Source organism: Salmo salar, chromosome ssa19 (assembly GCF_905237065.1).
Source record: "Salmo salar chromosome ssa19, Ssal_v3.1, whole genome shotgun sequence".
NCBI classification, from domain to species: domain Eukaryota; kingdom Metazoa; phylum Chordata; class Actinopteri; order Salmoniformes; family Salmonidae; genus Salmo; species Salmo salar.
Genome location: NC_059460.1, coordinates 44,205,529 through 44,219,110, shown reverse-complemented (window position 1 = coordinate 44,219,110; position 13,582 = coordinate 44,205,529). Strand labels below are relative to the sequence as shown.

General features: G+C 48.4%; 1 protein-coding gene across 2 annotated transcripts in view; it reads right to left on the bottom strand.

The window, feature by feature from the left end:
* Positions 1 to 13,582, bottom strand: part of LOC106578871 (integrin beta-4) — a 31,218-nt gene that overhangs the window by 8,705 nt on the left and 8,931 nt on the right. For both annotated transcript variants that reach the window (XM_045702364.1, XM_045702365.1), the window contains exons 8-32: positions 13,276 to 13,539; positions 11,850 to 11,939; positions 11,586 to 11,708; positions 11,314 to 11,481; positions 11,146 to 11,222; positions 10,338 to 10,543; positions 9,896 to 9,999; positions 9,022 to 9,376; positions 8,769 to 8,875; positions 8,627 to 8,660; positions 8,297 to 8,491; positions 7,781 to 7,884; positions 7,555 to 7,613; positions 7,259 to 7,431; positions 6,980 to 7,159; positions 6,642 to 6,790; positions 6,339 to 6,546; positions 5,742 to 6,059; positions 5,317 to 5,483; positions 4,549 to 4,732; positions 4,197 to 4,334; positions 3,701 to 3,883; positions 2,948 to 3,076; positions 689 to 880; positions 243 to 416 (exon numbers count right to left, since the gene is read on the bottom strand). In XM_045702364.1, coding sequence (XP_045558320.1) covers positions 243 to 416; positions 689 to 880; positions 2,948 to 3,076; positions 3,701 to 3,883; positions 4,197 to 4,334; positions 4,549 to 4,732; positions 5,317 to 5,483; positions 5,742 to 6,059; positions 6,339 to 6,546; positions 6,642 to 6,790; positions 6,980 to 7,159; positions 7,259 to 7,431; positions 7,555 to 7,613; positions 7,781 to 7,884; positions 8,297 to 8,491; positions 8,627 to 8,660; positions 8,769 to 8,875; positions 9,022 to 9,376; positions 9,896 to 9,999; positions 10,338 to 10,543; positions 11,146 to 11,222; positions 11,314 to 11,481; positions 11,586 to 11,708; positions 11,850 to 11,939; positions 13,276 to 13,539 — 4,081 coding nt within the window. The remainder of the gene's footprint in view (positions 1 to 242; positions 417 to 688; positions 881 to 2,947; positions 3,077 to 3,700; positions 3,884 to 4,196; positions 4,335 to 4,548; positions 4,733 to 5,316; positions 5,484 to 5,741; positions 6,060 to 6,338; positions 6,547 to 6,641; positions 6,791 to 6,979; positions 7,160 to 7,258; positions 7,432 to 7,554; positions 7,614 to 7,780; positions 7,885 to 8,296; positions 8,492 to 8,626; positions 8,661 to 8,768; positions 8,876 to 9,021; positions 9,377 to 9,895; positions 10,000 to 10,337; positions 10,544 to 11,145; positions 11,223 to 11,313; positions 11,482 to 11,585; positions 11,709 to 11,849; positions 11,940 to 13,275; positions 13,540 to 13,582) is intronic.

Sequence of the window (13,582 nt, the reverse complement as noted above, 5' to 3'; positions counted from 1 at the left end):
TGGCATCTTCCTTAGCAAAGACCTCATAGTCAAAGGCCCCCTTGTCAAAGACCTCCTTGTCAAAGACCTCCTATTCAAAGACCTCCTATTCAAAGACCTCATCTAAATTGGCTCGTTGTAGCCTCATGCCTGTGACCTGTGTCAGTGTGAACTGGAATTGATCGGCTCTTTACACTCCAAGAGCTGAAAATATGCTTTCAATGATGCTTAAAAAAATATGCTCCAAATGAATCTAATCTTACTTTGGCCATCTGTGTATCCAGACAATCCACTGGACAGGTCTCCTATGACGATGGAATCTCGGATGTTGTCGTCATACTCATAGTAACCTCTGTTCTCTGATCGCTTCCTCATGACAACATTCTCCGTGCGCGTCCCGCCCCCAATCACCTGAGTGCGGGAGAGAGAGTTTCCTCCTGTGGGAGAGGAGGAGACCAGTGATGACGACTACCAAATACAGAGATACTGAACAATAGAATTCTAGCAAACAGTACATTCTGAGTGCAAGGTCGGCAAACTTCTGGTGTCAACACGTTTCCCATTTAAACTCTAAATCTCCAAGTTTACTGAACTCTGTACAGGGTGCTGTTCTGGTGAAGACAAGCCAGCTGGAATTACTTGCCACTGTCATATCATCGTAAGTCAACAGAAAGATTAAAAAGCTGACACATTCTGCATCAATCTGTACCTTGTCCAGAGAGGTATGTTGTGGTGGACTCCATGGACATGGACCCCCCGGCCCCCCCTCGGTGGCTGGAGCTGAGGGTGGACATGGGAGACACCTGGCTGTAGCTGGATGTAGACATGTTGGCACTGCGCGACATGGAATTATTTCCCCCGGGGAAGAGGAAGTTCTGTTCCAACCTGCCGTTCATTGGTTCTGAAAGACAAAGATGCGGAGAGCCAGAAGAGAAGAGAAAGAACATCAAGAACATTCTGGAACCTAACATAACTCAAACCAAACATTCTGGAACCCAACATAACCCAAACCAAACATTCTGGAACCCAACATAACCCAAACCAAACATTCTGGAACCCAACATATCTCAAACCAAACATTCTGGAACCCAACATATCTCAAACCAAACATTCTGGAAACAAAATAATTGATTTAAGTACGTTAATAGAGGCAGATCACAACAAACTGCAAGAGAAACACCCACCTTAGACTGCACACAGGGACATACATACATTTGGTATCACCACTTTCACAGCCATGAAGCCTTTATACATAACCAGGTCACCCGTGATACAAAACAGTATTAGACGTCCATCCATGTCTGAAGACTTCAGGAGATGACGTGAAAACCGACCACAAGAGGCAACAGTGAGCGCTGTTACCTTCAAGTAGGTTTTGGTTTTGCTAGGCCTTGTGGACGGGGATGGTGGATGGGCGTAAGCATCAAAAGGGGCAAAAGGTAGCATGTTCCAAATCCAGCAATAGAAAGTTGTTTTGGAGATTTTTTTGTTTTAAGCCTATCCCAAACATTAACCCTTACCTTAACCATTCGGAGTTAATGCCTAACCTTAAGATTTTGAAGTTAATGCCTAAATGTAACCTTAAACACTTAGAAATTTGGAACAACTTTGAAATTTGACATTGGAGAAACATGGATGAACGTGTAATTCTGACGTGAGACTGTGAGAGCTTGTTGTATATACAAGCCCTACAACCTGCCTCCTTCCCAGAGCATCTCTCCACATAGAGGTGTAAAGAGCGCAGACAGGAGAGACAGACAGGAAAATCCTGTCATGACCATCAACTGGTGGTGGGGCAGTTGATGCCTGGAAGTGAAGACCCTTTGGGTGGGAGGGTTGAGGTGCAACAGGGGAAGAGGCCAGACCAGAACCAGGGGTAGGGGTAGATTGGAGGACGGAAACATGATGTTGATTAGAGATCTGAAGGCTTTGTGCAGACGAGAGGTGGTGGCATAGGGGCCACTGCAGCTGCATTGGGAGGTTTGTGCCCGGCGTACACAGTAGCTGGCATGCCATCTCTGTATCTGTCTGTCTGTCTGTCGTCTATCCAGGGCGGTCTTCACCTTGATGGGGTATCTGTGTTCGGCTGGGTCGGGGGGTCTCGTCGCTGCTGGTCTCTGTGTCTGTGCTGAGGCGGTAGGGGATCACATCCACATGCCTATTCCAGGACACCGAACGCAGGTCCAGCTTGGAACCGACCAACTTGATAAAGCCTTGTTATGGAGAGGAGAGGCAGGCGGAGGGGGGGGGGAGGATTGATGGTTGGCATGGCAGTTGTTTTTGTGAAGCGAGGTGATTAGAAGGAGTTGAGAGAGGAGGAAGAGGAGGAGGCTGGATGTATGTGGATTCTGTGATATCTAAACTACAGAGCAATAATAGGAGAGGTTTGACTGGCAGGATGAAGCCTTGAAGAAGAAAATTAAGACTGGTATGAATACTGGCATGATAAAGCCATGAATAAGAATATGAAGACTGGCATGATAAAACCCAAAGCCATGAAGAAGAAAATGAAGAAGAGACACCAGTTTTGGATCTGATGGTCTTGTGAGATGTAAAATAAAGTCAGTTGTTAAAAGATACTTCAGAGAGAGTGGGGGGAGAAGAGAGAGAGAGAGGGGGAGAAGGAAATAAATAAAGAGAAAGAAAGAATGAAAACGGAGACAGAAAGTGATAGAGAGCAAGAACGATGGAGGAAACCCTCCTATCTGTCAGCCTCAACCGTGACACATTAAACCCTTTTTTAGGTTTATTTCTCTTTCTGCTTCAGTGAGCAGATGACTGGACTACAGAAGATGGATAGACATGTCTCTTTCAGATCAAAACAGTGAACTTCATCCCCATTAGCTGTTATTTAGCAACAACTATTCTTCCTGGGGTCCACTCAAAACACAATACAACTCCCAGTACACAACTGAAGCGAGACTGCAAAGAGACGCCAGGAAAGGTGGCGTAGTCTGCGGGTACCCACCTTCGTCTGAGACGCTGGGTCTCTTGGAGTCTGTTGGCGATCTCATGACCTCACTGCTGTACATCAGGTAGCCGTCGTACTCATCACCCGCCTCCGCATCGACTATAGGGATGTCTGGGATGATAGGGACTATAGGGAGGAGAGGAAGAGAGATGGATTAACGCCTCGATCACACCGACAGCATCATTGAGTTTTGGTACACCAGAAGTACATTGATTTCCAATGGAACGCTGCGTTTGCCGTTCAGAATTGCATTGCAGAGGCAGTTGCAGTGCGTTCTGTGTGTTGCATACGTTTGATTTATCCACCGTATTTTTATTTTACCTTTATTTAACTAGGCAAGTCAGTTAAGAACAAATTCTTATTTTCAATGACGGCCTAGGAACAGTGGGTTAACTGCCTTGTTCAGAGGCAGAACGACATATTTGTACCTTGTCAGCTCCTCTTGCAGCCTTTCGGTTACTAGCCCAATGCTCTAACCACTAGGCCAGCCTGCCGCCCCGTATGAGTCAAACTGGTAGTATGGTAAATGGTAGTAGAAGGTGAATGTTGAACTTCTGTTACATACATATCCAGATGATGCTGCCTACTATTTTGCGCAACAACGCTGTCGGTGTGAACGAAGCGTAAGACAAGCTTCTCTTGAAACATTAGCTTTCTGGTTTGCTAGACACAAACGTTTCAGCAGGTAACAATCAAGATCATACTAGATGCTTTCTAGACGGAACATCTCTTCTGCTCTTATTTACTCACTGGACATGGGTCTGGTGGGCTGGGAGGCCAGGTTGATGGTCGCTTCTTTGAAGGGACCCCAACCCACGCTGTTCTTAGCCCGGACCTGATAGCAGTAAGTCTGGGCCGACTGCAGGTTCTCAATCAGCAACATCCTCTTCTTAGGGTTGTCTATCTTCACCTTCTTAGCTGCACCCATTGGCTCTACAAAGGGAAGCGAGAAGGAGTGGAGAACGTGTTAAGGCTCGGACACACCAATAGCTTTTCCCGGCCCGAGAGTACTTAGTATCTCTAAACAGAGTGCCCGGCCATAATTTGCGAACAGAGTGCAAACCAATTTTACATTAGAATAGCATGAAAATGTTGTCAGTCAGACTAAGCACAGTGAGCCGAACGATCAGCAGACGAACGGCAGATCAACATTCGGTGTGGTGTGTGTCGTCCTTTAGAATGTCTTAGAAGCACAGACATCACTCCGAGAAATTCTGAGGTAATTTTGATTTGATCGGTCACTCACTCGTGTCGTCATTGATGGGCGTGTAGAGAACCTCGTAGGCGGTGATGACACCATTGGTCTCGGCAGGCTCCGCCCAGCTGACCTGAGTGACAGTTGGACTGATGACATTAAACGCCAGACGACCGGGCTCACTGGGGACTGGAGGATAGGGGAGGATAGAAAGTAGACAGGAAGTTAATCACAAGGTACGAAGGAAGAAAACTACCTACATAATGTTTGAGCTTACATGCTGTGTCAGACCCAACAACATTCAACTGAGAAACAAAAACGCTCCACAATCCTAGAATTGTAGTGTTTCAAAGAAAATATATGTAGTCCATCTTCGACAGGAACAGGATGTGACCTCACTCACCATCCTCCAGGGTCTTACAGGGCACCATCTCGCTGTAGTTTCCATCTCCCAGGGCATTGTAGCCACACACCTTCGTCTCGTAGTCACAATAGGGGTACAGGTTGGCCAGGTCAGCATGGGTTGTCTTCACGTTCATTGCAGGGGGGGCGTCAGCCTCAGGATCCCCATAGATCCAATACTTCACCTGGTGACCAGGGAGAATGAAAAATCATAAAGGGACCACAACCTTTATTTCTATATCTACTCTGGATATTTTTTGTACGTTTTATTTTCAAAGTACATGTTTAAAACAGCAGTTCAAAGTTGAGTGAAAGCGAAGGAAAATAATCTCCCATTTTCCACCAGTAAAAGTTGGCAGGTATGTAATCTATTGAGTTCCTCTGTTGATGACCGATGCTCCTTATGGAGTAAAGGGTTTAAGTCAAGGTATATCCAGTGCCGGCTGGCGGAAGGAACTATAGGAGGACGGGCTCATTGTAATGGCTGGAACAGAATGAATGGAACTGTATCAAACACATCAAATATATGGAAACCACGTTTGACTCCGTTCCATTCATTCCTTTCCAGACATTACAATGAGCCCGTTCTCCTATAGCTCCTCCCACCAGCCTCCACTGGTCCTGTATGACAGTTCCTCTCAGTACCTTGTAGTCCAGGGGGATGGATCCTGAGGGGGGTTCCTTACCTTGTAGTCCAGGGGGATGGATCCTGAGGGGGGTTCCTTACCTTGTAGTCCAGGGGGTTGGATCCTGAAGGTGGGTTCCTTACCTTGTAGCCCAGGGATTTTCCTAAGGGGTCCCAGTTAAGGCGAATGCTCCGGGGGCCGGTGGCTTTGGCCTTCACGTTGGTGGGAGAGTTGAGACGACCACCAGGGGACGTGGCTGTCTGGTTGATAAAGCCCGCACTCTTCTCCATCTGGGCATTGTCTGGAAGTCCTGAGGGGGAGGAGGAGAAGGGGAGAGGGGGAGGAGAGGGAGAGGAGAGGGGGAAGAGAGGGAGAGGGGGGAGAAGGGGGAGGAGAGGGGGGGAGGAGAGGAGAGGAGAGGGAGAGGGGGGAGGAGAGGGAGGGAGGGAGAGGGACAGTGGCAAAAAGGGTTGGGCAACTTATTTTAGTGATGCACACTTTGTGCATCAGATTCCTTACACATACCCAATACTGTGTGTGTTTCAGTATCTGTTTCTGTGTGTATTACCTCCATCAGTAATAGTGACCATCGTTGTCTTCCTCTCTCCAACCACAGCTTTCGTACTGGGGTCAAACAGTTCCAGTTGGAAGGACTCTGGTTTTACCGGGCCAGGGTGAGAGCGTGGATCGATCACGATGTTCTTCTCTGTTTCCCCGGGACCAAACTTTAGGGGGCCGGACAGCTCGAAGCGTTTAGCGTTGCGGGTCCTCCAGTGGACGGTGGCGGGCCCCTCCTTATTGCGGGTGCGGACCACGGGGATGGAGTAGGTTGGGTCGGCGGTGGAGAAGTTCTGGGTGCTCTTCATAAACATCACCACACTGGGCTCTGAGGGAAGCAAAGGGAGAGGAAGTTTGTTACGGCCATGTTAGAGAGGAGGAAGTTATGGCTGGCTTTCCAACCACATGTGGCCATTAGCCAAGCTCTCAAAACCCATGGTAATAATGTCTGGGACATTTGTGTCCTGATGGAACAGAAACATTGCTACATTAAAACTCTGGGATAATCTAAACAGTATAGTTTATTTTTTAATGCTATGTGATACACCCTGGTCTCTGTCCTCTCACCTGGTTGGTCAGTGATAGTGAGAGTAGTATATAACCTCACCTGGTTTGTCAGTGATGGTGACGGTGGTTCTGGGGTAGCGTCCCAGCTTTGCACCTTGTCTTGGGTTACTGAGGTCCATGACAAATTGTTTGACCTGTGTGTCCTTCAGCAGACCATCTCCCTCTCCCATCTCCAACAAACGAACAGGGACAGTCTGCTGGGTCTCCCCTGGCCCGTAGGACAGTTCCCCATCCACTGTCACATAGTCCTGGTGAGAGACGGAAGAGTAGTTATGAGGATGGAAAAAGAAAGTAACTTAGACAAATGAAAAGTGTGATATCTCTGTCTTATAGCATGTGTTACCTTCTTGTCCTTGGCGGTGAGGTCTCGGGTGCGGTAGCTGACCTGTGCGTGTCCATCCTCTATGATCTCTCTAGTAATGGGGATGTTAGCCACTTTGTCCTGTCGGCTGTAGGTGTACGAAGGCTGGAGGAACGACATAACACTCTTGGCTGAAGAGGGGAGAGAGACAGTTTTTAGCTAACTGAGGTGAGGGGAAGAACACAAAATAAACCAAAAGAATATACATATTCACTGGAAGTCAACGGTTTATAATGCTGTATGGTTTTGAAGCACCGTGTAAGTGTGTGTAAGAGTAGAGAGGTCAGGGGTCAGATAAGATATCTCTGATTGGCTCTCACCGTGTTCTTTGATGATAGTGATGCTGACGAAGCGTTTCCCTATCTCAGCGATGCCCAGAGGAACGTCCACCGCCTCCACCTGCAGCTGCTTCTTATCATCATCTTCCTCCTTGACGAAGAGCGGCACGTGCACATCCACCGTCTCTACCCCCTCCTGGAACTCCACGGCACCAGCCGCCTCTGCAGAGAGCCAGACAGAGAGAGGGAGTGAGTTAGGAACTCCCACACACACCACACACACACACACACACACACACACACACACACACACACACACACCTCTGTCTGTGGCCACTGTGTAGTAGCCCGGCACCACTTTGAGATCCTGGAAGTTGCCAGACTGGACGTTTTTCTCAGTCAGTTTGACGATGTTGGGGTAGCTGGAGCGAGGAGCAGACAGAACGGTGTCTACGATGGCGTGGTCAGCTCTTTTACCAGCATTTCTCTGTAATCTGAAACACAAAGACAATATCAGTAATGATGATATGACAAAACATGATTTAGACAATGTTCAGAAAAAAATTCTTTATTGTAATAAATTCAGGAAGGATTAAAGGTTGAAATTAGTGTCTCACCTAAATGTGGTGTTCTGAACTCTCTGGGTGCCAGGAACCTGCTTGTACACTTCATTCAGCTAAACAGAGAACACACACAATCCACTGTCACAAGGATGAGCATACAGTAATGTATACATACACAGATTGCTCACACACACACACACACACACACACACACACACACACACACACACACACACACACACACTCACACACTCACACACTCACACACTCACACACTCACGTTGTCATCAACCTCCCTGCGTAGCAACTCAGTGTCTCTGGCGTCGGAGCGAGACAGACTGTCTGTGAACAACCTGTTCAGACGCAGAGACAGAGGGAACTGGACTATAGATGGAGGACAAAGAGGAGGAGAAGAGGAGGTGGGGAGGAGGAGGAGAGGACAGAAGGTGGAGAGGAAGTGAAGAGGGGGAGGAGAGGATGTAGGGAGGAGGAGGAGGAGGAGGAGAGGAAGACAAGAGGAGGAGGAGAGGAAGAGGAGGAGAGGAGGTGGGGAAGAGGAGGAGGAGGAGGGGAGGAGGAAAAGAGGAGGAGGAGAAGAAGAGGAGGTGAGGGGAGGAGGAGGAGGAGAGGAAGAGAAGAGGGGGAGAAGAGGAGGTGAGGGGAGGAGGAGAGGAAGAGAAGAGGGGGAGAAGAGGAGGTGGTTTAGGGTCAGGTTTTCATAACAATGTAAACCAGGAAGTTCTAGTGATAACTCCAACCAATGGGAGAGCTGGAATTTGAAACATTTTACACTCACTGGTCTCTTTGGGGTTGGGCTGAACCTGCGCAAGCGGATGATTGGGCGATCGGTGGACATTGTCGGTGATCTTCCAGCGAACCACGTCGGTGCTCTTGGGTGGGCCGGTCCTCACTAGGGGCGTGTCTAGGTGGTCAGAGGTGAGCATGGATTGGCGGAGCATGTACTGATTTTCCTTAAAGCCAACCGTACGACCTGAAGACACAGGGACACACATAGGAGAACACATGTTCAATCACACAATGTAATATGGCCTGGAAACATGGTACAGTAACAGGCACAGAATGATACATAAATCTTTCTAACAGGGACATTGCACGTGTTGCTCACCTCTTCCACAGCATGGCAGCAAAGCAAGACAGGACTGAAAGAGAATGAGAGAGGCAAATAGAGAGATTATTTCCGTCATAGTATGGCAAAGGTCATGGTTGGTTGTTCTAAAGGTCATGTTATGGTTGTGTCTGGACATTACCTTGCAGCAGGCGCAGTACTTCCAACAGCAGAGCGACAATAGACCCAGCAGTAGCATGAGGAACATGATGAGAGGGATCAACCACAGGAAGCCAGCAGGGGGACACTCTAAGGGGACGGACCACAACAACATCAACATCACAACCAGGATGCAGGTCACCACACGGTGAGCTCGTCCGTAACAAAGCAGGCAACCCCCATAATGGTATTGACGTCATATAAACCAAGGCAGGAAGATATGAACGTTGTCTCACCTTTCTTCTTGAGCACCTGGACCTCCAGCTCCTTAACAGCCTGGTCCTCAGGATAGTCCACGGTGTAGTGGTAAGTACAGTCATCATCCTCGTCACGGAAACTACACGCCTCAATCACCTCTTTATTTTCCTTGAGCTCTTCCACCATGACCACTTTGAACTGGCACTGGTCGCACTTGTCGCTGTCCTTCTTCTCTCCGGTCTTCCAGGCCTGACACTGGACACAGCTCCTTTTGTCCTCACACATCCCCAGCTGGGCCTGGAAGTTAGCCTCGCAGGTGGGGGTCATGGCCAGGCCAGAGTCCTGGCACTCACAACGACCACACTTACACACACCCCGCCCGTTACAGACACCCTGAGAAAGGTGGGGTGGGGAGTAGTGGTTAGATCAGTCATGACCAACAATATGGTAGAAATCTGGAATGAGAGAGAGAGAGGGAGAGCGAGAGGGAGAGAGGGAGAGGGAGAGAGCGATAGAGAGAGAGACATAGAGAGAGAGACACACAGAGAGAGAGAGAGACACGGAGAGAGAGAGAGACACAGAGAGAGAGACACAGAGAGAGAGAGAGACACAGAGAGAGAGAGAGAGAGAGAGAGAGAGACACAGACAGAGAGAGAGACAGAGAGAGAGAGAGAGAGAGAGAGAGAGAGAGAAGGGAGAGAGAGGGAGGAAAGAGAGAAACAGAGAGAGCGAGAGAGAGAGAGAGAGAGAGAGGGAGAGAAACAGAGAGAGAGAGAGAGAGAGAGAAACAGAGAGGGGGAGAGAGAGGGGGAAGAGAGAGAAACAGAGAGAGAGGGAGAGAAACAGAGAGAGAGGGAGAGAAACAGAGAGAGAGGGAGAGAGACAGAGGGAGAGAGATTATGTAGTGCTCACCCCTTTAGTGTCCAGACAGGTCTGGTTGCTCATGGGACACTCACAGGCCGGTCCCTCCCAGCCCTCTGCACACGCACACTGGCCCATGAAGCAGCGACCACGGTCTGAGAGAGAGAGAGAGAGAGAGAGAGAGAGAGAGAGAGAGAGAGAGAGAGAGAGAGAGAGAGAGAGAGAGAGAGAGAGAGAGAGAGAGAGAGAGAGAGAGAGAGGAGAGAGAGAGAGAGAGAGAGAGAGAGAAAGAAATGGTTAGAATCTACTTCAAGTGCTTGACACTTTCACATACACTCACATAGAAGTTTAGGGACCACAAACGGTATTGAGGACACAGTTGTACACTCCTTATGACAGCCGCATTGTTGTCTTCCGAGAGAAAGCGTTATTCTAAAGCAAAGCGGTGTGACGAGCTTGCTGTCTGAGACAATGACGACAGCCCCACACTCACCGTTGCAGAGGAAACCTCCGTATCGTTGACACTGGGACTTGTCAAACTGACAGAGGGGTCCCTCGTACTGGTCCGTGTTGTAACAAACACACGTTCCACACAGGCAATCTCCTCGGCCAGAGCACGGCTCCTCCACGCCAGGACCCCGACAGGAAGTTCCCGGATCCGTCGACGCGCTGGCAGAGCAGTTACAGAATGGACCCAGCCTGGGGAGAAAGATTTATACTAATGTTCTGTCATCTGTCCAAGAATATTTGATTCCTAATTGGCATATATATCTCCTCACCTCTCTACCATACTAGTTGATGTATATATCTCCTCACCTCTCTACCATACTAGTTGATGTATATATCTCCTCACCTCTCTACCATACTAGTTGATGTATATATCTCCTCACCTCTCTACCATACTAGTTGATGTATATATATCTCCTCACCTCTCTACCATACTAGTTGATGTATATATATCTCCTCACCTCTCTACCATACTAGTTGATGTATATATCTCCTCACTTCTCTACCATACTAGTTGATGTATATATATCTCCTCACCTCTCTACCATACTAGTTGATGTATATATATCTCCTCACCTCTCTACCATACTAGTTGATGTATATATATCTCCTCACCTCTCTACCATACTAGTTGATGTATGGTGAGCGTTCTGTGCATCACTCGATGGTGGGAGAGGCCGAGTTTCCCTTCTTACTATGTAAAGCGCTTTGAGCACTGGAAAAACACTATACATCCAATCCATGATTATTATTTTATATGTGAGAGAAAGTAGCTTCAGTTGTGTTTGTCTCACCAGCCGTCGTTGCACTTGCACTTCCCACAGACCAGGTCTCCATGGCCTGTACACCTCACTGCGTTTGGAAATGGATTCTGAGGGAAGCAGAGATAGAGAAGGAAAGACAGTGTTAGATACCAAAACACAGTTGAGCGTTTATGTGTTTGTTTGTTTGTATCTTCACACCTTCTCACAGTCGCAGGTTTTACAGAGCACTTCAGCGTTGATGTTTAGAGCTGTGCTGAAGGTTGTTGGTTTGACTCTCATCTTCCCTTTTTTGTCACCCTGCTCCAGACTACACACATGTTGTTCCCCAACCATCTCATTGGCCTTGACACGCACCTTAAACTTCCCCTGGAAAACACAGAATGGGTTAGTGTGAGTGTGTGCGTGCGTGCGTATGTGAGTGCGCGTGTGTGTGTGTGTGTGTGTGTGTGCAACATGTAATTGTTTCTTACTATTTGCCCAGGCTTGACTTTGAAGGTTCCTGTTTGTGCAACATTGCCACTGTAAGACAAGACCTGAGCTTCTATAGCTTTAGGTCTGTCCTCAGCACGGATACTGATCTTAGAACGGATATTCTGAGAGGACAGAGATGGACAGTATTATTAGGACATCTGGCTTTCCCAATAGCCCGTAGGGGGGATACATAAAGGGGAATCAAATGCAATTCATGTGTCCATTGCGCAACACCTGTTAACTTTAAACAAGCCCATTCTTACCTCGAAAGCTTTCTCCATGATATTGAGGATGTTAGCAGAGTCTTCCTGTAGCAGGCCCAGCTCAGCGATGGGGAAATACTCATGAAGCTTCTACACAGGAGAACCCACAATACATGAAGGGGTTATCTGCAATGCTACAGATGAGTTAACTGCTCACAGAACAGACAGTGGCTAAACTCAGTGGAATAAGTATACTTTAGGAGTGAAAATGGGGATGATGACGTGTTTGTAGGGTTAGTATGGTGCAGGGTTCAGGTTATAAATGGTGGAGGGTTCAGGTTAGTATGGTGGAGGGTTCAGGGTTCAGGTTAGTATGGTGCAGGGTTCAGGTTAGTAAGGTGGAGGGTTCAGGGTTCAGGTTAGTATGGTGCAGGGTTCAGGTTAGTATGGTGGAGGGTTCAGGTTATTATGGTGCAGGGTTCAAGTTAGTATGGTGCAGGGTTCAGGTTAGTAAGGTGGAGGGTTCAGGTTAGTATGGTGCAGGGTTCAGGTTGGTATGGTGGAGGGTTCAGGTTAGTATGGTGCAGGGTTCAGGTTAGTATGGTGCAGGGTTCAGGTTAGTATGGTGGAGGGTTCAGGTTAGTATGGTGCAGGGTTCAGGTTAGTAAGGTGGAGGGTTCAGGTTAGTATGGTGCAGGGTTCAGGTTAGTATGGTGGAGGGTTCAGGTTAGTATGGTGGAGGGTTCAGGTTAGTAAGGTGGAGGGTTCAGGTTAGTATGGTGGAGGGTTCAGGTTAGTATGGTGGAGGGTTCAGGTTAGTATGGTGCAGGGTTCAGGTTAGTATGGTGGAGGGTTCAGGTTATTATGGTGCAGGGTTCAGGTTAGTAAGGTGGAGGGTTCAGGTTAGTATGGTGCAGGGTTCAGGTTAGTATGGTGGAGGGTTCAGGTTAGTATGGTGCAGGGTTCAGGGTAGTATGGTGCAGGGTTCAGGTTAGTAAGGTGGAGGGTTCAGGTTAGTATGGTGCAGGGTTCAGGTTAGTAAGGTGGAGGGTTCAGGTTAGTATGGTGCAGGGTTCAGGTTAGTATGGTGCAGGGTTCAGGTTAGTAAGGTGGAGGGTTCAGGTTAGTATGGTGCAGGGTTCAGGTTAGTATGGTGGAGGGTTCAGGTTAGTATGGTGCAGGGTTCAGGTTAGTAAGGTGGAGGGTTCAGGTTAGTATGGTGCAGGGTTCAGGGTAGTAAGGTGGAGGGTTCAGGTTAGTATGGTGCAGGGTTCAGGTTAGTATGGTGCAGGGTTCAGGTTAGTAAGGTGGAGGGTTCAGGTTAGTAAGGTGCAGGGTTCAGGTTAGTATGGTGCAGGGTTCAGGTTAGTATGGTGCAGGGTTCAGGTTTGTAAGGTGCAGGGTTCAGGTTAGTATGGTGCAGGGTTCAGGTTAGTATGGTGCAGGGTTCAGGTTTGTAAGGTGAGTAGTAGCTCTGAGTTCTTACCTCATAGTAGGTGAAGGAGTAGTTTGTGACGGCAAAGATGGGGATGATGTTGTGTTTGCCCAGCAGACGGACCAGGGTGGGCACAGAGGGGTAGTCCTGCCTGGTGTCCTCTGTGTATTTCCCATCGGGGTCCAGGTGGCACTGCTCGTCATTGCGTGGCATGATGCCAGCCAGCACGTTGGCACCGTCACTCTCGTAGTGGAAGGCCGACTCGGTGGAGAAGACCAGGAGGTGGGTGGCATGGTCACGCCAGCCGATCTTTTCCTGGAGGGGAGAGAGGGTAGGGGTAGTGAGGAGAGGGGGAAAG